This window comes from Medicago sativa, chromosome 1 (genome assembly GCF_051527215.1).
Source record: "Medicago sativa cultivar Bolivia chromosome 1, Bolivia_mono, whole genome shotgun sequence".
Lineage (NCBI taxonomy): Eukaryota > Viridiplantae > Streptophyta > Magnoliopsida > Fabales > Fabaceae > Medicago > Medicago sativa.
In genome coordinates this window covers 56,835,056-56,861,616 of record NC_140749.1, presented here as the reverse complement: position 1 = coordinate 56,861,616, position 26,561 = coordinate 56,835,056, and the positions used below count along the sequence as shown (strand labels likewise).

Genomic DNA, 26,561 nt, shown 5'->3' with positions numbered 1-26,561 from the left:
ATCATTGTTATTTTAACCTATAACAAATGATCTTAGTCTTTAGCAACAAAATCTATAAATAATCTCTTAAAATTAGCCCACTTAGTACACATTAGTTATTACTCTATTGTCCAAAATAGCTATTACATTAGAACACATTACGATAATTAAACTTTTTTTTTTTGACAAGTACGATAATTAAACTTAATGAATTCTTTTTCTGAAATCTAAATTAATTAGAGACCATTTTCTTAAATCTAAAACAAGGATCAAACATTATTATTTTGATTGTTTAAATTTTTTGATAATTAAACTTAATGAATTCTTTTTCTGAAATCTAAATTAATTAGATACCATTTTCTTAAATCTAAAACAAGGATCAAACATTATTTACTCTAGAACTTTTGAAATGTAGAAAATATAAGCCGACCTAATCCGGTACTTGTCCTATTGCTATTTGCAAGGCTTCATATATTTTAATTCGTTAAGATCAATATACAAGTCCTATAAATATACCAAGTTGAAACTTGAAATGCATATAACACTCAAAAGCAATAACTTCTGCATTTGATTGAGATTTTAGGAAAATACTTATTTTACACAAATTTCGATAAAATGACTTCTTCTCGTGCAATCTACCTTGCTATTTCCATGGTTTTGCTTTCCTCAGTAGCAATGGCAGCTGATCACGTTGTGGGTGATGACAAGGGTTGGACTGTTGATTTCAACTACACTCAATGGGCCCAAGACAAAGTTTTTCGTGTTGGTGACAACCTTGGTAAAAATTTGATTTGTACTACCATTTACATAATGTGCTTCATATCAGATAGTTAATTGGTTAATTTTTTTTAGATTTTGTTCAGAAGAAACTTTTTTATAAATGATTTTACGTTATGTTGTTAATTATAATCTAGTTTTTTTACACAATATTATAATCTAGTTGGACTCTAGCAAACATGTAACCAATTTTTTAGTACGTACCATATGTTATGAAGTACTATATATTCCATTCACAGATATTGTCTTCACCATTTCGACATTACTGCTCCATATGTTATTGCTTAGCAATATTTAGGAACATGTAAATTTCTGTATATAGAACTTGCCATTTAAAAATTAACTCTTTCTCTTTTATGTCTTTTTTATTTCAGTGTTCAATTATGATAACACCAAGCACAATGTCTTCAAAGTGGATGGTAAACTCTTTCAAAGCTGCACTTTTCCATCAGAAAATGAAGCACTTTCCACCGGAAAAGACGTTATTGCACTGAAAACCGATGGAAGAAAGTGGTATGTTTGTGGAAAGGCAGATCATTGCGCTGCTCGTCAAATGAAGCTTGTCATCAATGTACTAGCAGAAGGTGCACCTTCACCTTCTTCGTCTGCTCACTCTATTGTATCATCCATCTTCGGAGTCATCATGGTAGCCACAATTGCCATTGCAACCATCTTTTAGTTAGAGCAAGTTCACTTCTTATGTCTTTGATTTGTTATTCAAATAAGAGTTTCTAGTGACCATTTGGCAAGTATTGTTTTTTTCTTCTTTTTACTTTTGTTGAATGAACTACATGTGATGATTATTTTGGCCAAAATAAATTTTTAGTCATTTATCTTGATTTTTAGTGTACTCCTATATTTTTATAAGTTTCAATTTTAATCCTTAGCCATTGCGAGAACTAATTGATGGGAGGTACCATATAGTAATTGAAGAAAGGGTTAAATACATTTCTAATCTTTATACACAGTCTATTTATTCCAAATAACAATAGGTTTTAATAATATAATTCTTTATTTTAAAATAAGTGACTAACACTACTATATTTTAAAATCCTAACCTGAGTTTTTTTTTTTTTTTTGTGGTGGTTGGGGTTTGAATCCCGAACCTTACATATATTATGCATTGTTCATACCAACTGACTTAAGCTCACGAGGATTGAACTTATCTTTCTAATCTTAAAGTGTTGAGTTTGAATCCTTCTTGAGACGTTTGTAAAATGATCATTGATATTACTTAATAAAAATTGACTCATTCCCAACGTTTCTTTTAAAAAAAAAGTTGATTGACACACTAGAGCCATTTAATTAATAAAAACTTCTGCCTTTCCCAGTAAAAAAAAACAAATTCTTTGCTTATTTAATAATTGAATTTAATGTAAGTATATGTTTTTTTAGGCAAAATTACACAATTCGTCCCTTAACTTAATTTCAGGTAACACTTTTGTCATTTATTTTTTTATTCCGATTTAGTCTTTATGTTATAAAATGACAGCTTATTACTACACCTAAGTTTAAAAAAAACTTATTACTACACCTAGATTTTACCCTTTTTTTTTAAGGAAGATTTTACCCTTTTTTATTGTCATATGTTATTAACGTTGTTAAATAAGTTTTTCTCTTTCATCCGGGTTAGAACCCAAACATCCAATTCCTAATTTCTTAGCTACAACCCGTGGAGCTACCCAACGCCCCTAGATTTTACACACTGTCGTCCCTATTTGTAGAGAAATGGCCATATTCTTTTTGCTGATGCTTTTTATTTTCATTCTTATGGCTATTGAATCGGAGGCTTTGTTCATGAAACATATTTTGATAACGTATGAAGCAGCTTCTGACCAATACATAAATGAGGAATGCTAGCAACACACATTTTAGCATAGATTTTTTAGCACATTGTCTTTACTTGGTTAAAAATCATATGGGTCACATATAAATTTGGTGGGTCTCATGTAAATTTTAACCGATCAAAGAGAGTGTGTTAAAATGTGGGTTGATAGCATTTCTCATACATAAATGGTATACGTGGATGATAGTCTTAAAACCAGAATTTTTGAAAGCCTAGAGGTTCGTAATTTTTTGAATGCTGATACTTCTATGGGTCTTCTATCTACGGTTGGTAGCAACATGAAAAATTATTCCTTGACAAATGACAAGTTTTAAATCTTTCTAAAGCTAGCAGATAACGGCTCATAAAATCATATTTGCAAGTCATTCCTACCTATATTATGAGTACTTAACTTCCTCCACATTCTTTGATTTCATAATCTGTTGCATTATAAATAAGTTCTCTATATGAGCAAGTCTTGTGGTGGTGTGGGTTTCAAGACTCTTCGTATCTTTAATTTGAGTAGTCAGAAAATCAAGGCTGGAATCTCTTAACAAATCTTGATGGGCTAATCAGACGTCTTTATAAAGCTAAATATTTTTAACAAATTATTTTTTAGAGGCTCATATATCAGTCACATACCAAGCTATATTTGGCGTAGTATTTAGCGTTCTAAATTCCTCTTAAAGAAGGGGTTCAAACGGAACATTGAATAAGGGGAAGACATTTCTGTTTGACATAAATCGTGACAACAAGATGGTTCAATGTGGCATATTTATACCAATATAGAAATGTCGTTACCTACTCTTATGGTGAATGATTTATTGCAACCCAATGTTAAAGCTTTGAAAACTAACTTGCTTTCTTCGCTTTTATCCCATGAAGATGTGGCTAGTTACCTCAGTTCTCGCTTAGATCTTCATGACCTTTATTCTGTTAAGATTTTGTATAAATTTTGTATACGTCAATTTCCTTAACCCTAATCATCCCTATTTGTCAGGTAAATGGTCCTCGGTAGTTGATTCGGAAGGTTAAACCCCCACCAAAAGTCTATAATTTTTGGTGGCGTAATTGGAGGAATGTCTTAACTGGTTGAGTGAGATCGCAAATAAGGGGATTGCAATACCAAAGTGGTTGTGTCTTTTCTGAGTTTGAACTGGAGGATGGCAGGCACAAATTTCCTTTGGAAAATAAGTGGATTTTGGCATGATTTGGAGATTGTTATTTCTATTGTAGAGAACCTTAGACTTACTCTTATATGTTCTTGTTTCCACTCCAACATATAAGGCTCCTATGTAGCTTACCATCTAGTGATCTTTGTGGAAGAGTAGGAAAGTAAAGGTTTCGGATGGTTTAAAAGAATCCCCAATTTAGGTTGTGAGTCGAAGGATATCATTGCTAGCAGATTTTTCACTTCCTCGGCGTTTAGTGTCATGCCAATTTCTTATGGTGCAACCTTTTAATGGATCTACTTCACATTGTTTGGCTTAGGAAGCTATAAGTGTAATGTAGACGCCTCCTTCCCCCTCCCAATGTGGTTGTGTTGGCATCGGTATGTGTACTAGAGATGACAAAGTTACCAAGATAGTCTGAAAGTCTCTTTTATGTTCGATTGATGAAGGGGAAGCTTATAGTTTAATAGTAGCATTACAATGGATTATCATCTTCCAACTTAGTAACTTTGATTTGAGTTGGACGATAAGAGAGTAGTTGATGATTTTAAACACAATCCTAATGATGTCTCTAACTTCAGCACCATATTATCATATTATAGACATAATGTCTTCTTTTCGAAACTCTGGTGTTGAATTTACCAAGACAAACCAATAAAACTGTCCATGCTTTAGCAAAATAGCCCATAGACTGGTTAGTTCCAATACATCCTATGATATTTCAGCCTGCATCCACTCCTTATTATCCAATGAACGACTTAATTAACTTTGCGTGCTTCAAAGAAAACAGTTTACCACAGTAGCACTCATTAACAACACCTGTTGATCGAATGTCCCTGACTACGCAACACAGCAGTGCATTGAAGAAAAAAAATCCTTGTTCCCACTTAGATATGCTTGAAATCATATAGCAAATGGTCCCATCCTCAGATGCTTTCGAAACTATCGAAAGCTCAAACATGTGTAAGCCTTCGTGCAATAGGCATCCCAAAGATAGAGCAAAATGACAGAAAAAACGGGAGTAGTTTGGGATAATAAATGACATAATTTTATCAGCAGAATGTTTATGAAATGTTTACAAGCATGAATGATAATTGAATAATAAGGCAGTCCTGTCCTAACAATATCCAGTGCACCCTTGAAGTTGTTTGGGGTCAGCATCTGCATAGCAGCTTCTCCTTTTCAAAAAGGAAAAAAAATGACCCACTATGCCACACTTCAAATATGGCTAATAACTTGTCCAGATACAAATACTGATCGTCGAGTCTACCTACCTTGCATTTCATGCAGTAGCAACATTTTCTGTAATAATACTAATCGCAACTTCTCTAACTTCTAAGCTAAATTCTCCACAAGCTTAGTATGTCTACTATAACTCGTTTATGCCTAAGAGAGTCGGTGATTTACTTGAAGTGTAGTAAGAACTCTCAGCTTGAAACTCAACAGCTCCTCACAGCATCCTCAACATTCACAAGGCTAGCTAGCAATTACTCTACTGAAGTAGCTTCCCCTCAATACAGAGGATGATAACCATACTTTCTAACTTAGTGATAATAAACAAATCAAAATCATCTCTGATTAGGGTTAGCTACAGTCGATGGTGCTTCCGCAAGTCCCGGCGATGGAGTTTGTGGCCTCGAGAGCATTTCAAAGTCAGGATGAAGCATGTCCACTCCACTCCAATCAACATTAGCTGTTATGCTGGAGTTAAGGAATCATACATATTACTTCAAATAAGACATAAGACACATGAAGAAAAGAGAAAAAGCATTGCAGAAAAGCATTAAAACAAAAAGGATACAATGTGTTCTCCACATATCTGTTATGCTAACTTCAGCATCTGATAGAAGCCAATAATCAGCATCATTCTACAAAAATGACAAAAAGTATCAGCAAAGAATCACACTTAACCAATCATTAAATACTAAAAAAACAACTGCAGGACCACATCCGAAGTGTTTAATCAATACAAACGATTTAGACAAGTGCAGCCCAAAATCCCCAGTATGAAGTGGAGGGGGAACCCTCACAAGGCTGTGATATACTTACATCAGCATCTGAAGGGACAATCTTCATCATTCCCCCAGCAAACTCTTGTGAAACATTTAAATCAGAATATGTCTGAGAAGAGAGCAGAGCTTGAGGTTCAAGTTCCTTTCCACTGCATTCAGCAGGTACCATTTCTGTCACTTGTTGCTCATTAGACCCTGAACTTGAAGCAAGAGGTAAGCTTGCGGGGGGCTCAGCACCATTAATCTCTACAAATTTCTCTTCAAATTGACTGAAAACGGTTCAAAAATTCCAAAATTAACTGGAGAATGCATTATCAAAGAGATAAACTACAAAACTAGAAAAATGTGTGTGTGTGTGTGTGTGTGTGTGTGTGTGTGTGTGTGTGTGTGTGTGTGTTACTAATATGTAGGAGTAATGAGCAAGTAGTTATACCTGATAAGGTAGACATCAATTGGACCCATTGTGCTCCTTAGAATGATTCTATATCTCCGCTGTAGTTCGTCAACGGCCTAATGCATATGGAAGCATTAATTTTCCATCATGTATCAGAAACACTAGTTTTACAAAGATCATGAACCTTTCATCAGTTGATTCCCTAAACTTACTTCCTCAGGATCAGGAACTTCCAAGGTGGTTCCATGCGGAGCTTTGATTGCTATCAAAGTTTCATTCTGCTACAAGAAATGCACTAGTATTAAATAAAAAGAAAAACCTCAATAACAGCATGAAAGGAGAACACAACAATGTTGATAATAACAATGGAAAAGGTTGTTGTGCAATGCAAAAACAAAGAACTCACCTGGAAGCAAGGTAGGCCCTTAATATCTTCCTCGGTCACAAAAAGGAACCTAAAAGGAATTGAAAATTGGTGTAAGTTTATCATTTATCAATAATAATATTTTTCCTTCTGGAAGGAGGACAAAGCAAAAATGAATCTAAGAACTAAATGGGAGATTACTTCTGGTTGTTTTCATCTTCACTCAAACTTCTCAGTCTTTCTTGCATTTCCCTGTTAATAATGGTTCAAAAGCATTAGACAACAGTATAGTAATATAAATTTCTCCTTTTTGTGATATAAAGCAACCATATAACCTTATCTGATCATCTAGTCTCTGCTCTTCCAGAGAAAGGTTGTCAACTTCCGACTGCAAGACAAAGCCACAAGGCCAACAGCCAATTAACAACATGTTGCATGGTAGTTCTAAGTCAAAGCCACAAGGCTGACAACATAATTCATATGTTAAAACATGCTATGCCACTAAGTCATTCTAATTAATAAAATGTATGTATTTCTGGTTTGACTGATTAGTGCTAAATATTGTATATAATCACCTTTGCATACATGTGCCTCTAACAACTTGATATACATAATCTTAGAAGTAGAACTACTAATAAACTACCAAACTCAGTTTCAAATATCTACCCTTATCAACATGCAAAAACAAAAAAAATCGAATATTCTCCTTATCCTTATCACAACATATTGACGCTGTCCTCTTTCTTTCCCTCATGTTGGAGCATGGGGATTATGTGAGATGGGCCAAGTTTTATCAAGTACCCTGGTACTGATCTTCGGGTTAGTGGACAAGAAACCTAGTTTGAGTTACAATATTCAACTAGTTGTGGAACATTCTCCTCTAACATATGGGCTTCTGCTGCAGCGTCATTCTCCTATGACCCGTTCACTTTGCAGGTCTTCTGTGATGCTGATTGGACCTCAAACATTGATGACAGCCGTTCTACTTCTGCGGCATGCATTTGTATTGGCTCTAACTTGATTACTTTGTGGTCTGGCATTGGACAAAGTAGATGATATTCTGAGTAAGCCTCTGTCTACTCAATGTTTCTGTTTACTTAGAAACAATCCCAGGGTACTGCCTATGCCTCAACCACCCTGAGCTTGAGGAGGTAATGTAATGAGTATGTGTGAGTATGTGTCTGTTATCACTATATCGTGAGTTGTAGAGTGAGTACTCTAGAACTCCCCATTGAGACGGAAAAGCCTTGAGCCACAGTGAGCTAGTGGTGGTTATTAAGGTACAGTTTAATATTCAGTTTATTTTCTCTCTCCTATGGAGTTTCTAGTGCTTCTTTAAACTCAAATATCTACCCTTATCAATATGAGAAAACAACAGTGAAACATTATCTATATCCCTTATCCCAAGAGATTGATACTATCCTTTCATTACTAATCCTTTTCAATATTGATAGCATCAATATAAACATGGATCTTGACCAACAAGAGTCCGAGCCGTTAAATGTTGAGTGCAGCAAATAGACATTATAGTTGGAAACAAATATACACGAGCGGTGTCACTGACATAGACAATTGTATAACAATTAGTTCCAGGTGTCAATAGGTCTCAAGAAAACAACATCTACATCACTTACCTTAAGCAAAGAGATATCACCATCCACATTACCAGGCGTAGAAGATTCAATTCCTCTGCATGCCACAAGGTTTGATGTAAGAATTTTGTTGAAACATATACATCTAAACTTTACGCTAAACGATAGAAAAAATGTATATATTTTGGAAAAATTACAAAATGTGTCACATTACTTCCAATATATTCTGTTCTTGATATTCTTTTCGATGAGACCAATGCCTTCCAAAACATTAGTTATGTCATATATCCTCCTCTTTTGCACCTATAGTATAGGAGAATTTAAATTCATGTAGGAAACAAAAAGAAAAAGTAACAGATATATTGGCCAAATCTTTTGTATAAAATACGGACCTGCAAAGTTTCTGCTGCTTTATTTAAGTCAAGAATACCATCCTCAGCACGCTTGAGCAAATGGATGAACTTTTTTGTCAAGAGACCTGTGAAGTTTTTGTATAAGTTTCTCATGTTTATTCTTATAGAAATAACTACACTAATACATATCTAGAAGGTGAATGGGAAGAGCTTGTTGATTAAAATTGCTTCCAAAATTACCTAAGGAACTGTCATAACGACAGCTACCAGCAGGAGTGAGCGGAGAAGGGGAACCTACATGTCATAAGAAACTATAAGCTGGGGTACAACAAGGAAGAAGCAAATTACAATTTGAACATAACGTAGATAAATGGAAAGTTAATCGGGAAAATTTCTGACCAGCATTTGAGATAGGTGTTGGAGGACATGATTTGCCTTCTTTGGATGCCCTTGACTTGTTTGCCCTTCCCCCTTTTGCAGACAAAGGAGTTTTGAAGGGGCTGTTCATTACATTAGTGTATCCAGGGCTGTTACTTGACTTTTGCGAGTCTCCTTCACTTTCATTCATTCCATTCTTCCGCTTTATGACCTTACACCACCAACATGTTCATAAACAATAAGACTAGCAAGAGAAAAGTGATGACCAAAGATACACACACACATCAATATATCGGTGAAATGGAAGTGATATATTTCAAACAACTAAGCCAAAGTAGCAATTAATCATACAATTACAAGTTTATAACAATGATAGCTATAAAAGTTAACGAGCAAACTAAGCAATTCAATCTCATCACATTAAGCCACAAATGAAAAGAGTTCATAAGTGAGCATTACCAAGGCACTCAAAGTTTATGAACTACACATAACAAAAACATCTATATCAGTTAACAAGAGTAAACATGCATTCAATTTCAACCAATGTACAGTAATCTTATCCGCCGAAAATCCACACATTTTTGCACATAATCACCAAGTATCTATGAAGCACGGACACGGTCACGTCCACACCGGTAATAATTTAAAAAGAAATGGCATAATTGAATGTAATCACATGTGTCAGTGTCAGACACAAACACATGCCAAACACCAGACACGCCTTTGGTAAAAGTGTCAGTGCTACCGAGCCAAGCATTAGACTTAATGAACTACACCTATCAAACAAACACACACTCGCATGCACCAGTTAACAAGAATAGGCATATGTTCAAGAGCAAAACTGCAAATGAACATACCAATGTACAACAATCGTATCCGCAGAAAATGTTTTCGACACAATTTTGCACAGAACTACCATACTAGTGAAATTTCAAAGCCTCAGAAAATCCCTCCAATTTTAATTAAACCAAGTTGAATTCAGATCCAGTGTTCGGAAATAATTTTAACATTTCAAAGTGAAATTAATATTTAATAATAATAATTACAAAAAATTAACTAATAATAGAATCAAAATTTCACTCCGATAAACCAAAAATCAAAAGCATGTAAAACACGAATCCAACTATTTCCACAAAAAATAAAAATAAAAAAAATCACAAAACAAACAACACAAAAACACAAACACAAACACATAAACTTCTAATTCAAAAGATGCAAAATGAACGAAACAAAATTACTAAGCAAAATCGAAGAACAGAAAGACTAAAACGAAGAACACACCGGAGATCTAACAATAACGGCTTCATTGACATGATCGGCGACTTTCCTAGAATCAACAGCAGCGAAAGTATGATACTCATCAGTCGGTGCAAACGGTGGTTTAGTCGAAACAAACGCCAGATGACGCTTCAACGGCGGCCGAATCTGTGCTCCGGTCGGCATCGGCGAGCCACGGTCGGAAGGTCCAGCGTTACCGGACATTACGGTTACGGCGGAGAATCGAAGTGGAAACGGAAATGGAAAATGATCGGAGAGAAATTGGGGGAGAAGTAGGGTTTTAGAGAGAGAAAGTGGGGTTTAGAGAGAGAGAAGAGAGAAGAGAGAAGAAAATGAGGAAGGGAGGGAAGAAGGGAGGGAATTTTGTTTCGGATAGATGTGGAGGGAAGAAACTTAATAATAACTACGTGACTACGTGAGTTAGTGTATGAGTGTGTGTGGGAGTGTGACCAAATAAGACAAAATTAAAAACAAAATATTATTATTTTCTTTCTTTGGATTTATGATTATTAATGTGAAATGAAATGAATCATTGATTTCTTTCTTTCTTTTTTTCATTTTTAGAATATTTCTATTTATACATTTATTATTTCTTTTTTTTCTTCATATATTTTCTTATTCGTTATTAGTAGTAATGGATTCCGTGTAATGCACGGCACGATGTTATTTTTAATCTTCGTTATTTAGCTATTAGTGTGATAAATGGTAGATGGTTTCACACGACGAATAGTTGGGTAAAGTATTTTGATAGATTTTATTGGTGTAGACGTAAATGTAGAGAGGATTACTTGAAATATATTGGATCATCCTTTAAGAATATGAATGTCTTTTTATTACATAATAGTCGACTCAAGTATTTTGGTAGAGTTTAATAGTGCAGACGTAAATGTAAAATGGATTACTTAAAATATACGGGATCGTCCTTTAAGAATGTGAATTTTTTTTTTATTGTTTGTGATTGTAAACTCTCATTTGTTAGAGAAGTTAATGTAGTTGATGCACCTTAAAATATATGGCTAACATATTTTTAGTAGCATATGGCTAACTTTTATGACTTCGATGAGATACCCTTATATATTTCATGATCAAATTATTATCGATATAGGGTAGTTTTTTCTTTTTTTCAAGGCTTTTCTCTTTTTTATAATCTTTTTATTTGTAAAGTTATTATTTTCTTTATCATTTCATCTTTATTGTTTGTAGTAACCAAAAAAAAATCTTTATTATTTGTAGTATTAATAGATCAGTTCAATTCACGACACAATATCTGAAGGTTAGATTAATACTATTCGTTTTTTTTTTTTTTGAGGGAAGTATAAATATTCGTTATTTAGTCATTATTAGTGTGATTAAAGGTAGATGGTTTTACATGAGAAGTCGCATAAAATGTTTTGATAGTGTTTACTAAGTGGAATTAAATGTAGATGTTTTCGGTAACAAATGAGAGGATTCATCAAAATATGGGATCATTGTCTGAAAATATGAATATCTTTTATCATTTACGTTTGTCAACTCTTATTAGGTAGAATTCGGTCAAAAAAAAAAAAAAAACTCTTATTAGGTAGAAAAGTTAACGTAGTTCATCGCACCTTAGAAGCAAACATATATGGCTAGTTTTTATGATTATGATTTTTATAATTATTTTTTTATATTTTATAAATCTATTATTGTGTTTTTGCTGTTGACAGAAATGTATTATTGTTTTTATCTTTTTGGTTAAGTGTTATTTAATTTATTAGTAGTAGTAATAGATGCGTGCAATTCACATATGATACTTTTGAACCGTCTTCACATGAGGAACATTCGGTGTAAGTGAATTTGATGAAATACCATAGATGTATATCGGGATTTACTGACTAAAAAAATAGAACTTTTTTTATTACATAAAAAATGATATGGTGTAATATTTCCTTTTTAAAAAAATGTTTTACTACTTACTATTCACTACCACTATTTTAGAGTCATTAATGTGATTAGTATTGTGCATGATAAAATAGTAAATGTCTTGATGGTATAATTTAATGCTTGTACATTTGTAATATGTGTACATTGTTGTTGCAAATCTTATTATTATTGTCGGTTAATTTTAAGATATTGGTTTTTTTTGAGGAATTTAAGATATTGGTGTAAATTGTATTGAACAAGGTTTAAGTGATTTTTGTAAAAAAAGTGATTTTTGTTTTTGAAAGAAACAAAGTTTAAGTGATGAAATGCTATAATCCTTTTGCTAAAAAATCATCACAATCTTTTTATTCTTATTTGATAATAGTATTACATTGTGCAACCGAGGGAAGTTGGATCTAAACAAAGATGTTAGACTCCCACAATATGATGGAAACAATGTTCAAATTTTGGCGTAGAAAAGAACCCATATTTTGTGTCCGATACGCATGATTACATTTGATGAAGGGAATCTATAGAAAAATAATAGGCAAAAATTACTCCACATGTGTTTTATCTTATTTTTTCGGCCTGTTTAGGTAATTTATTTTTTAAAAAATACACAAGGTTATCCCTATTTCTATTTTTTTGTCCAAAATCATTGACATGGAGGCTGAGTCATTATTTAATTAACTTTTTATAAAAAAAAAAAAAACTAAATAACATGAAAACAACAAAGAAAAAATAAATAATTTCATCTTCTTCTTTATACTCTTTCTTTTTTAGGGTTCTTCAAATCCAAAATAATTCACTATCTTCATCATCTTCTTCCAAACCCATAATTGTAGAGGTGAATATGTCACAGTAATATATCTCACAAAATTGTCATAGTAATACACATTTTTGATACAACAGCTTTTCTTTATACATGTAAATGTTATTAATTAGTTGATTTTATTTATTTATTTATTTTTGGAAAGGCTATTAGATGATTTTATGATAAGGTACATGTGAAGAATTTGTTTACCATTAAATTAAGCTAGTATGGCGCTGGTATTATAAACTCTTCCGCATATAGTTGTAACCAGGGACGGTTCTAAGGCCCGGCGAGCCCGGGCACTCGCCCGTGCTCTGGCCCAAATTTTTTGCAATTTCTTATGTAAATCCCCTTGAATTTCTTATATAAACCCCTATAAATTGGGCAATTTCCTTAAATTTTTTATTATTTGCTTGCAATTTCTTATGTAAACCCCTTTAAATGTATTGCAAATTTTTTTTCGCCCGGGCTTTATAAAAATCCTGGCTCCGCCACTGGTTGTAACCCACGTTCTTAAAAAGAAAAACATAATCCAACATGCTTGGAAGTGTGAAGATGAAGAAACCTTTGAATAGCAACATTATCTCTTCCTCTTTTTCTACACTCTCCTACAATTTAACTGGAGTGAGGTAAAAACAGAAGAACACCACACGCCATAACAAAAAATCAGCGCCCAAACCATGCGTACAACTGTGCAGAAAACACTTGGCCACAATAAACCAACATTCAACAAGGTGCAACATTCAGTCTACCACACACCCAATGTCACGAGGTCACTTTAATTTCCTCGACGACGTCGTTTACCCCCCCTTCCTTTTGGTAAAATTTTTTGTAACTCCTTGTTTTTCAAATCACCCATGTTGTTGTATGCCAAACCAATGATAACCCTTTTTGGGATTTTTTTTATCTCACATCGCACGCATTACAAAGTCCAACAGGGAACACAAATTATCAGGAATCAAGATTGTCACTCCTATCTAGCATAGCCGCACATGTAGAGATAAATGCAAGGCTTCTTCTTCCCCAACGTCACAATTAATACACCCCAAAGGTTCATTAGGAGCCAGTACCCTCTGGATTCTTAAGTTAATTCTAGTTGGGACACGATCTAGTAACACCTTTTAAGAGAGTGTAATAACCTTCAATGGAGCCGGACTCTTCCATAAATACGGAAAGACTTTTTTCTCTAAAGGTTGTACTTCATTTGTGGTAAGAAGTTTCTCTTCCAACAATAAATAGGCCGAACTCACCGAGAAAACTCCACTATCTTTTGGCTTCCACCACCATGCACCTATCAACATCCTCTCCCACTACCCATGAATCAACCACTTCCACCAAAAGACGCAATAAATCCTCCTCCCATACAAATAATATACGTCTCCACAACCACTTCCACACCCACATATTTTCCTTTCTCACCCTCAACTCCCTCACCTTCACATCCTTATCAGTTGCAATTGAAAATAAGCGGGGGAATTGCAAACACAAGGGGGCACCACCCACCCAACCATCTTTCCAAAAACTAGTTGTCTCACCACTACACTCCTTCCATGATACCTTGTTCTGGAATCCACGCGGTTCTAAGTCACGAAGGTCATCCTATAGCCTTCTTTAGTGAAAAGCTCAACAATGGTAAACTTAGATACTCAACTTATGATAAAAAATTATGCCATTGTTTTGGAGTCGTTACTTGTTGCATAAATAATTTATTCTTTATTCTGATCATGAATCCCTAACATTTGAACTCTCGACAAAAGATCAATCACATACATGCCACTTTGAGTGAGTTTTTACATCCTTATCCATTCTTACTTAAACATAAGGTGTGAGTTCAAAATGTTCTTGCAGATGCTCTTAGTAGGCGTCATACCCTACTTACCACTATGAAAATGAGAGTAATTGGATTTGAGACAGTAAAGGAGTTATATATAGATGATCCAGATTTTAAAAGGTGTTGGAATGCCACTGGTTTACAATCCTCTCAAGACTACTACAAACACGAGGAATTTTTGTTCAAGGAAAAGCCTTATGTATTTCTTAGTCCTCACTACGAGAAGCAATTGTTTGGGAAGCCCGTGATGGAGGTTTAACAAGTCATTTGTACGAGATAAAATCGTGGCTTTTGTGAAAGTAAAATTTTGTTGGCGAAGACTTGGAAGAGATGTCTACAGACATATTTAAAGATGTTGAGTCCGCCACTTGGCCAAGGAGAAAAGCCAAAAGACTGGTTTTTATATGCCACTCCCCGTTCCAAAAGCACCTTGGGAAAATGTTAGCATGGACTTTGTACTTGGATTGCCTCAGACTCAACGCCAGGCAAATTATGTGATGGTAATTATGGACAGATTTCAAAAAATGGCTCATTCCCATGCCAGAAGACTAATGATGTTATTCAAGTTGCTGGCTTATATTTCAAGGAAATTGTCTGTCTTCATGGAATTCAAAAAACCATCACTTCTTATAGGGATGTTACATTCTTGGGTCATTTTTGGATAACCTTGTGGAGGAAGATGGGCACCAAGCTTCGATTTAGTAGTGCTAGTCAAACACCAAACAAATGGACAAACTGAAGTTGTTAACAAGATTTCGGGAAACCTACTCCAAAGCTTTGTCAGTAAAAACCTAAAACAATGGGATCTTATACTGACACAAGTTGAATTTGCTTACGATAATTCAATTAATCAAGCTAGAGGAAAATGCCCTTTTGAAGTGGCATACATAACTCGACCACATAGTCCGTTAGACTTGACTCCGTCATCCGATAAACATCAATTTAAGGCAGATGCAGAAAGTAGAGCAGAAGAGATCAAGAAATTGCATGAACATGTTCAACGCTATATAATTAAACAAAATTTAAGATACAAGACTAATCGTGACAAGAACATAAAGAAATAAATCTTTAAATTTGAAGATTTGGTGTGGATACATTTGCGCGAAGAACAATTTCCAAAATAACCAAATGCCAAGTTGCCACAAAGAGTTGATCGTCCCTTTAAAATAGTACAAAAAATCAACGACAATGCTTACAAGGTAAAATTGTCAGGAACCTATGGTGTCTCAACAACCGTCAATGCTGCTGACCTTTCACCAGGGGAGAGTTCAGTTCAACCCGGAGAGGATGATACGAGTCAAGACATAGAACCTCTTAATTGCACCACCCCCAATATGCATAGGTTATCCTCACTTGCACCATCCCTTACCTCATGCAAGTCACCATAGTTGACATAAAATCACCTAACCACTCATGTAAACATTTTATTTCTTGCATTCTCATTACTTTTCAGCATTTTTATTTTCATTAGGTTGTATACAAGGCCTATAGGAATACTACAAATATATATTGTTTTAATATTCTTAAAATTAAAAATGATTAATCATAAACATTAATTTATAATCCTCTAAAAGAACACTCTTTAAACCAAATGATTGAGCTCAAGGGTTAATGTGCTTCACCAAAGGACGAATCATTCGAAATAACTCGATGTCGATTCTCCAGTGCAACAATTATTGGCCAAAATTTACTTACCTTACAACCGAACTTCGAATTACTAGAACTCATTCCCCTAGAAACAAGAGGGTTAACACCAACAAAAATTACTCTTTAAAAAATACAAAAGATTTATCCATTTTCCTATTAATTTTCCACTCTTATAGCTCTCTGATCTTCTTCCCTTTACTCTTTCGAACAAAACCTAAGACTTACAAAGATATTCATATTTATATTTTTTTAAAGGGAATTCAATCTCCGAATCTCCATGTCTAAAGCCTATCTTCGCACGACTAGACCAAACATTAGTTACAGAGAAGCATAAAGACACATTAGTTTTACCTGCAAATGCAAATATTTTTACCAGTTGATGCATGTTTGCTATCATCACGAGTATGTCGAAATCACAATAATTTAACCATGATTTTGTCAAAGATACACGTAACTTTTACAAAATTATGGTAGATCCCCACGTAATTTTTTCAAAATCTCAATAGATTAACATAATTCTGACATAACTACTGTGATACAATTCGTATTTTTGGTGGTCCTTGTCTTATTGCGCTACTATCCGTGACCGTGTTGTCATTTCTCAATTCTCACAACCAACCTAGTTTGCTTCACCACTTTTTTATCTTACCCCACAAAACCCAAACCACTTCATTTCAACCTCATAGCACTTCCCATCATCATCATCATCACCCACAATGGCATGCTCAGCTACTACTACCTCTGCTTCTTCTCTCTTCTCATCTCTAAACCCTAAATCCTCACTTTTCTCTCCCAAATTACCCTCTTCTTCTACTCTCTCTATCCCTAATTCTCTTCCTAAACCATTCTCTCTCCCTTCACTTTCCTTCACTCGCCCCAATCTTCAACATTCTTCTCGCCGTAGTAGCTTCCTTGTTAAATCCTCTGTAAGCTTTTCCCACAATTTTCATTTATCCAATTTTGATTTTGAAATTTTCTGCATTGTTGAAAATGTTACTGTTGTTTATTGCTGTGTGTGTTTTTCTGTATCTTAATTATGTTAATTGAACATTAATTGATTATTGGGTTTGTTGATAATTAGATATGCTAGTTGGTTATGCAATTTGTTTTAATTTGAGTATTTCAGCAACACTGCTTGAAATTTCTACAACATGTATTTTTTTTTTTACAATTACAATATTTATAATTCATGCTTGTTTTTGGGATTTTTGTATTTAATTGCTAAATTTTGCATATGCTTGAATTGACTTATTTGAGCTTATATACTTGCATTAGCATTTGTCAGTCTGTTTGGGGGAGCTTATGAAAACAACTTATAGCTTATATGAAAACAATTTCTACAATGTTTCTAGTTCACGTGCATTTTCGGGATTTTTATCTTTAATCACTAAATATTAGGGTCTTCGTTTGACTTATTTGAGCTAATATGTTAGCATATAAGCATTTGTGAGTGTGTTTGAGAGAGGTTATGAAAACAACTTACAACATTTTTATAAGCTGTTTTCATCTTATTTCCAAATTCCATAATATCTCCAAGATAGCTTATGAAAGCAAGTTATAGCTTCTATGAAAACAATTTGACTATATTTTACCGTCTGTCTAGAAAACAGTTTGACTATACATAAGCAAGTTGTTTATCCAAATTATGTCCTTGCTCCGAGCTAGAATGCTTTAATGCATTTGGGTGTTTTTAAATTTTAAGCATAAAGTATTGAAAATTTGAAATTTCTTCAATATTTCCAGTTCATGTGCGTTTTTGAGAATTTATTCTTTAAATGACTAAATCTTAGTCTAAGTATAGTCTTTAAATTTCTGGTTTGACCTCACAGAGTGAGCTTCCATTGGTTGGAAATGCAGCACCTGATTTTGAAGCAGAGGCTGTTTTTGATCAGGAGTTTATCAAGGTACGCAGCCACCAACCTACGCGAATACGAATACTGATTCTTAATGTCTTGAAAAGTTTTTTCATTTTTATTATGTGGTTATTTTTGAGTAATCGCTTTTGGAAATTTCCATGTTTGATTGACTAAATCATTGTCATTCCAGGTCAAACTCTCTGACTACATTGGGAAGAAGTATGTTATCCTCTTTTTCTATCCATTGGACTTCACCTTTGTTTGCCCAACAGGTTGGTTAGTCAGGTCGATCTAGTTGTACTTTTAAATTTCTTTCTTTAACTTCCTAACGATAATGTGTGCTACTTGACTGCAGAAATCACCGCTTTCAGTGACCGACATGCAGAGTTTGAGGCAATAAATACCGAGATTTTGGGTGTTTCAGTGGACAGTGTGGTACGTTGGTTTATAATGTTTCTTTAATCATTACTGTTGACCTAGTTAACGTTGTGTGTCAATGTGTGTCTGCATAATTTCATGTTATACTTCATTATGACATACCTGCTGTCTGTCTATTAGTTAGCAAGAAAAATGAATCAACTGCAAAGGATTATAGGGCATTTTAAAGATTCCATATCGTTTAAGGATTTATTTTGTAGAGATAAACTAGTTCTTACTATAAGGTTAACAGTTCATACATGTTGTATTTTTACGTCTCTGAATAATTGCTGAATTGAATAAGAATATTGTCAGAGGGAATTTCTTCATAAATAAAGGAAAATGAAAAAATGTGAATGAACATTTGTTCAAACATAAATAATTCAAATATATCTTGTTAATCTACATATGTAATGAGATTCATAGCATTTGTAAACCAATGCCCACAGTCTTTACATAGACTACAAGGATACGCTCACATGCTGAGTGCTGACACATACCCTTGAAAAACAAGGCTTGTTGTCTTGGTATCTGATAGGTTCTTTATGCTCTTATGTATGTGGTATAACCTATGTAACGGAAATTCCAGCATCTGTTTCTTTTTTTATTAGCGATGCCATTGTTTCTATCGTGCAGTTCTCGCATCTTGCATGGGTTCAAACAGATAGAAAGTCAGGTGGCCTTGGTGACTTGAATTATCCTCTGGTTTCCGATGTCACCAAATCCATATCAAAATCTTATGGTGTTCTCATTCCTGATCAGGTATGTCCTAACATATGAAAATAGTGTAACTTATGTATGGCTGAATTATAAATATAATAAAGCAACAGCCGTCTAGATTTTCTGTTGTATCATCTCTCCCTAAACGAACTTAGGGTATGCCATATCTACGGGGAAGGCTCTCCCATTTGCAGAATTTTCTGAGTTATCAGACTTGCTATCTAATCAAAGCAAGTTTTTATTCGACTTTTTAAGGAATTGAACTAGGACATTGCTTTTTCTTCCCAACACTTGTCCTTTACGCTCATATTTCAATGTTGTTTTGGAATGAAATTTACATTGCTTAATAGCATTAACCGGTCAAAAGTTGGCATCTAAACTACTGTCTTCCATTCCACTATTTTGGACTCGTGTCATAATGTACCTAAAAATTCCCAATGTTGCAGGGAATTGCATTGAGAGGATTGTTCATTATTGACAAGGAAGGGGTTATTCAGCACTCTACCATCAACAACTTGGGAATTGGTAGAAGTGTTGATGAGACAAAGAGAACACTACAGGTGATTATACAACTAATTAGGACCACATCAAGATTGAACAATATCTATTTAGAATATCACATTTTTATTTGTTCACTTCTATATCGTTCTACTGTGTACATAACTTCATTGTCCCCTTGATCTGCATTGGTCTTGCAGGCCTTGCAGTATGTGCAGGAGAACCCAGATGAAGTTTGCCCAGCTGGATGGAAGCCTGGGGAGAAGTCCATGAAACCAGACCCAAAACTTAGCAAAGATTACTTTGCCGCGGTGTAACGTGAATGACAGTTAAGAGTAGCCATGTGCATCTGTATCAATTTGTGAGTTATAAAAGGGTATCATGTAATATTAGTCCTAAAATTTGAAACCTCAAGGTGGTAATAATTGCACACTGGTGTTTTCGATTTTGTATTGTACTATGTATACTATGTATTTATAATAATAATTTGCAATTTCTTTTGATTATGGTGCCTGCATGATCATATTTGGGTGTGATGTATACCTTTTTACCATTTCTAGAGATCCTGTGCTAAATGGGATAGAATTGGAAATTATCACTTTGGTAAAATGAAATTTAGAAATTAGTGCAGACTGAAAATTAAGTTTGTACACAAAAAAAGAAAAATAAGTTTGAACAATAATAAAAAAAAAAAAATCAAAAGAAAAAGAGTTTATAATCTCTCGAACTTTACATGTGTGTTTCAGTGTAGAGCTTGAATTATTTTTGGGCATATAACCATTTTGGTCCGTAAATGTGTGAGATGTTGTTGCTATCTAAATGTGTTAAAATTGCAAAAACATCCTAGTGTTTCTTTTATTGGTAATTTTATGGACTAATTTGATCAATGAAACACATTTGATGAGCGAAATGACTAATAAAAAAGACACTTGTAGATGTGTTTCTAATTTTGATACAATCAAAGACCAATGTGAGAATGAGTTACACTTCAGAAACCAAAGCAGTGGTTAACCCAATTATTTGTAGAATTTCCTGTTGCTGAGTTTTGGTGTTCGAATAGTTTGTCCATGTTGTTTATCCCTAGCAATTTTGACAAAATGATGCTCGCTCCTTTCAAAATGAGGGCAACTTTACCTAAAAAATTTGTTTTAAAATGAATGTCATTATCATTTTTTAATGTAGTATTAATTATTTTCCTTCCAATAATATCCCTAATTATTACTACACACTATTCTCAAGTATCAAATTCTACTTTAATTTATAATGATAGGAGATGCACCAATAGCTAACAAGGTTATTTTACTAAAAGTGACGTGTCTTTAGACAACATCATCGCATTTTTTAATGTGTAAATATAAAAACTTTAAATGACACTCATTTTAAAACGGTGAGTAAATCTTTTACCATCAATTGTGATGGAGTATCATCCAACTATAGCTTACCCATAGATGAATATAGATATTGCTATCCTGGAGAGAGCCTTGCATGTGCTCTTTGGAAATGATACTATAGCTTGAATGGAAAGATATATACCGGGGTCCCAAGGAAGCAATTGGACCAACAGTAGGGCACCTTCGGCCATAAGACTAACACAATTTCTTATTCCATTCTACTAATTTCTCGCACACCTTACAACATTTCTGATTATTTAATTTGAAAGGTGTAAAAACACGTTAAAACACCCTCCAACACCCTACATTTTTTCAGATTTAATAATCTGAACCAGGCGTGGAGGGTGGGAAAAGAAATTGTATAAGCCTAAATCTGAAACTGGGCTCAATCAGAACAGACCTCAAAGGAAAACGAAAGAGTTTCTAAAATTCACCCCCCTCTCACTTGCCCTTCTCATTTCCAAAATTACCCATGTTTGGATCTTAGAATCCGATGCATGGTTTTAGAGTTTTGGATTCTAGAATCTAAAAGCAATGGGAAGATAGAAGACCAATTTTTTTTTTTTTTTTGCATTAAATCAAATTCTACAACAACGACAACATAAATAAACACAAACAAAATAATAACAATCAAACTAATTTCTTCATCGTTTCATCTAGGCACACCTTGATTTCTTTGTATGTCTTGGAACATATCAAACTTGCTTGAATAACATGAACAAATCTCAACAATATAGTGTCTATATCTCAGACAAATTAATATGCAAAGAAAACAATGCTATCCATTTTGACTCATTTTTAAACTTTACTTACTTTCCAGCTAAACTTCAAATTATTAGGGCCCATTTCCCCTATGAACAGAAGAGTTAACAAAAAAAACTATTGATTTCCTTTTTACATTTGATATTTCATTTCATAATTCTAACATTCGATTGGATTTCTTTTATTTCACTGTAAGCAAGTCCATCCTTTTTCTTTTGTAAAAAAAAAAGTCTATCATATAATTCTTCTGTAAAAGAAAAAAATATCATATTCCCTTGGGTCCAATGTTTTCCTTCTTTGTTTTGCTATTTTGAAAAACTGTACAAGGGTTTATTTTATTTTTTACAATTTAAAAACATTATTTTGTTAATTAATATTGTTTTTCATTATTAATACCATTCACACTAATAACACTTATATAACGTATTAAGGATTCCCTCTATTGTACCAAAAAAAAACTATTTGAATATTTATTTAAGTTTAATTATATATCATCAAGTAATTTAATAATGTTTTTTTTTTGTTTTTTTGAAAAAAATAGCACTTAATAATTAAAGTAAAAACATTTTTTAGGAAAATGAAAGCAAAAACATTTTCATAAGACAAATTCATCAAGTATTCACTATTTCCATAATTTCACCTTGCATAGTAAAACTTGAAAAATCATTTGCTCCTAGTAGAGAATTGAGTTTTGTTCGTCTTTTTTTTTTTTTTGAGGGAAGTTTTGTATGTCTTTTAAATCTTGTCTTAGGCTTCAAAAGTTCACTACATGCCCTGACTACATATGTGTTTCATTTTATGTCAATATATATAATATAATGAACACACCATACAATGTTGTATTGCGGTATCCGACTCTTTGTAGAATTCTTAGTCAGCAGAATGTATGTACTTAATGACCTTTGCTTTTTGGCAGACACTAATTACCATACTACCACTTTTACACATTACCTGCCTAGTAAGTTATACAATTCATATTTTGTTTAAATCTCATGTTTGATTCACTAAAGAGATAAAATAAAATAAACCATTTTTCTATTGCATCTTAATTTGCATGTGTAATTTTTATTCTGAGAATAAGCTGAGTTAGAAACTATCCTGACACGTTAGAAATTCATTACTTATTTATTACCATGATATTTTGCCATTTTTAAAATGTTGTCATTCCTTACTTATTTATAATTAATTACATGTCATTTTTAAAATATTTAATTAATTACAAGAGTAATTTTTCACATTTAATTATAATAAAATAATGATATCATATTTGTTATCATGTGCACATCAAACACATGATAGGATTAATGTTTATCATATCTTGTCTCTATCCAGCTCTATATCATATCTTGTCTCTATCTTGTCCGACCATCGAACATACATGTGACAACAATCACATTCATATACATCACGAGTTTAACCGGATATGAAATTAGAGCTTAGTCTTTGTAGGCAACATTTATGGCCAATATGATTACATGTTCAGAACCTTTGTTTTATAAATATCACTTACACATTTAAGTTTAGAAAAACTTAATCATTCAACTTATTTTACTAGCAATTTTCCTATATTTTTATGTTTTCAGTTTTACTTATGTTTTTCCTAGCTTATTGGTTCTCAAAAATCATTATCCATACTTAATATTCTTAAGAGGAGTTAAGAAACTCACAACCGAAAAACGGAGTTTCTTCTTTGTTGCAATTGTTTGAAGAAAAAAAAAGTATCACTTTTGAAAGTTATTAGTCCAATTCTCAACTAATTTTCAAGGACAGCAATACTTTATCCAAGCCATCTTTAATCAATTCACAAGATGAGTAATGTCATTATTTATAAACTCTTTTAAGTATATTCTCTTTTCAATATGAGATTTAAGTTTTTCCAATACTTTGTAACCCTTTAGTTGGTATCTAGCTTCCAAATTCCCCAACTAAATACTAATAAAAAGGAATGGTTTAGTAAGAACTAGAGACAATTTAGAGATTGACAATACATAAAAAAGAAATAAATAACAAAAGAGAATCTCTGTATATCTATGATATCTCTATTAGATACAACACGATTTTAGGCACTGCTTTAGCCTTAGCCATTGGTCAAACTCACCAAACATGGTATCATAGCACTTGCTTCATATATACAAATTTCCTACAATGGGACAAAATCATGATTCATGTCATGTTACATAAGTTTTTTTTTTTGTTGAGAGAGTCATGTTACATAAGTTAAACTATCATTATCCCTATAATTTGGTTTAGGGTATTGCGGCCTGCAGATTCAATAAAATCCAGTTTGGCTTTTTTTATTTTAAATTGTTGTTAGGTAAATAAAATGCAACAATACTTTGATTAAGATAGAAGTTATACCTTCACTATTTTATCCGGAACCAATACTATAATATATATATATATATATATATATATATATATATATATATATATATATATATATATATATATATATATATATATATATATATATATATATATATATATATATATAGACACACACTAATAAAACTGCATCAAATATAATGTTCACATGTTAGTTGATCTTCATTATGAATATCTTTTAGTTAATGATAGGATATCTCATATCTAATTATCTATGTTCAATATCTTTTTTAAGTTATTATATATCATTTTGGCCGTTCTCAGTTGAAAATATTTTTGTGACTTAGAATTCCTTCAACACGGTTGTGTGAACATTCATACACTACTAGAATAGGTGCATCTAAGGTCGTTACGATTGGCAGTTGAATGGCATACGGGTATACGCAAGTGACCATGTTAAACATGGGCCATATGAATAAAGAAAATAACTCGGATATAAAAAAAATTGAGAATTTTTTCTCATCCTCCAAGCATTTCACATGCCTTTTTATTTTATTTTATTTTATCCTGTTCAAATTATATATTCCGAACTCAAAAAACACGGTTCATATTATATAATATGAAACATGTCTATGTATGAACAACAATTAGAAGTCTCCTCTCATTCCGGCACTTACAATGTTTGGCCTAACAATCCACCAAAACACCCAAAACCCAAACCACCCAACATTGTGTCATTCTTGAAGTGAAATGCTTCGGATAATATAATCTGAATATGGGTAAACTGAAAAAGTAAAGGGCACGCGAGAAGCATGTAGGATGAAAAAACAAATTCTCTTATGTTTTTTTGTCTACTAAATTTCTTGATAAGGATTTTGTTTTGATTTCAAGTTCGTTGCACCATTTTTCTAGAGTATTGTCCATTTTAGGTCTTTGTGTAAATTCTCACAGTTTTATTGTTAGTTAAAGGGAGACTTAGAGGGTTGATGAGGAGTTTATAAAATACCTATTAATATCGATTCTTAAACAATGTGGGACTTTTTACTGTACTAAAAAATAGTCCCCAATCAATGCTAATTAAAGGGTACGTGGCTTAAAAATGCTTACTCACAGACAACACCAATGTAAGTTCTCAGGGTTTTGTTCTTAGTTAAAAGACACATTAGTGAGTTAAAAACGTGTGTGTTTATAAACAATCTTAGCGGTTTTAACTTAAAGTTTCGATCAACCCAAATCATTTGCGGACTCTATAACCCTTTCAAACCTCTATTGTTGAGGTTTGGCTGAGGAGACCGAAGCGGATTCCAAATTTATTGGATTATATTTCAAACATAGCTAGGGATGGGAATAATTCTTTAATTTCTTGCCGGTCTTTTGTTATGATTTCTTGCAAGTCTTTCTTAAGAAGTATTAGATTATATATATTGTTTCACCAAAAGAAAAAAATATTATATATATGTTTTTTTTATTGAATCTATTTGATTATATTGCTGAAGTGACAGTACAGGAGATCATTGAATATTGAATGATACAAATATTGCTATAACAGCCAAACCAGATATAGACCCACTGCCAGAAGTTAGGAATTTTTTTTTTTTTTGAAGGGTGCCAGAAGTTGGGAATTCTTTAGCTTCTTGTTGAACGAGAACATTAGACCAATGAAATTGGTTAGCGTCATTAAGTTCATTATATTTTTTTTATCAAACATTTAGTTCATTAAAAATAGTCTATGATGGTCGGTTACTTGGAATTTTCCAAGCATATTGGGATTAGATTTATATGATAACGATTAATAATATCAAATGCATTTAGCAAGTAGATAATTGTATTGTAAATCTAATTTACTACATATCATGTGCCTCACATGTATTGCATTACATCACGGTTCTCTTATTCTATATATGGTGGCATAATTCTGTTATTATATAATCTGGCAAGTGACAATGTAGTAAAAATTTCTTAATATAGTTTTAAATGAAGGAAACAACCATCTTTGCCATTATGAATAAGAAAATGATAAAATAATTTAAAAGAAGTGGCATGGGACAACAAGATTTTTAACATGGTTCGAAAAGCTAATTTTTTTTTTCTTTCTAAACCTAAAGGTAAATTTTAGGTATAACGAAGTTTGGTTTTTTAGGTATAACGAAGTTTAGTTAGTTATCAATAAATACTCTAGGTAAAATTTGTTTAAATTTAAATTTATTTTAAAATAAATTAATATAAAAATATGATATGTCATTGAATAATTAGATGATGAAAACATATCTAACCAAACTACATAGGTGTCTT

The 26,561-nt window shown here is 33.0% G+C and overlaps 3 protein-coding genes across 4 annotated transcripts; 2 read left to right on the top strand and 1 right to left on the bottom strand.

Annotated features, from left to right (window-relative positions):
• Positions 1-543: 543 nt before the first annotated feature.
• LOC146955642 (blue copper protein 1a-like) lies at positions 544-1,595 on the top strand. The gene is made up of 2 exons (XM_085712387.1): positions 544-757; positions 1,131-1,595. Exons 1-2 carry the CDS (start codon positions 595-597, stop codon positions 1,433-1,435), a joined length of 468 nt encoding a protein of 155 aa, XP_085568513.1. The 5' UTR covers positions 544-594; the 3' UTR covers positions 1,436-1,595.
• Positions 1,596-4,778: 3,183 nt separating this feature from the next.
• On the bottom strand, positions 4,779-10,498 carry E2F3 (E2F transcription factor 3). 2 transcript variants are annotated; one of them, XM_085722328.1, is made up of 14 exons: positions 10,128-10,498; positions 8,868-9,057; positions 8,709-8,762; positions 8,508-8,593; positions 8,330-8,418; positions 8,158-8,212; positions 6,859-6,911; positions 6,725-6,775; positions 6,566-6,614; positions 6,372-6,440; positions 6,199-6,275; positions 5,803-6,034; positions 5,555-5,621; positions 4,779-5,446 (listed from the first exon to the last, which is right to left on the bottom strand). In XM_085722328.1, the coding sequence occupies exons 1-14, from the start codon at positions 10,326-10,328 to the stop codon at positions 5,322-5,324; spliced, it is 1,398 nt and encodes a 465-aa protein (XP_085578454.1). In that variant the 5' UTR covers positions 10,329-10,498; the 3' UTR covers positions 4,779-5,321. The 2 variants fall into 2 exon arrangements, with proteins under 2 accessions (XP_085578454.1, XP_085578455.1); XM_085722329.1 differs by having other exon boundaries at positions 6,372-6,437.
• Positions 10,499-16,976: 6,478 nt separating this feature from the next.
• Positions 16,977-20,294, top strand: LOC146955640 (2-Cys peroxiredoxin BAS1, chloroplastic-like). The gene is made up of 7 exons (XM_085722326.1): positions 16,977-17,226; positions 18,130-18,204; positions 18,347-18,428; positions 18,512-18,591; positions 19,210-19,335; positions 19,740-19,853; positions 19,992-20,294. The coding sequence occupies exons 1-7, from the start codon at positions 17,017-17,019 to the stop codon at positions 20,106-20,108; spliced, it is 804 nt and encodes a 267-aa protein (XP_085578452.1). The 5' UTR covers positions 16,977-17,016; the 3' UTR covers positions 20,109-20,294.
• Positions 20,295-26,561: the final 6,267 nt, after the last annotated feature.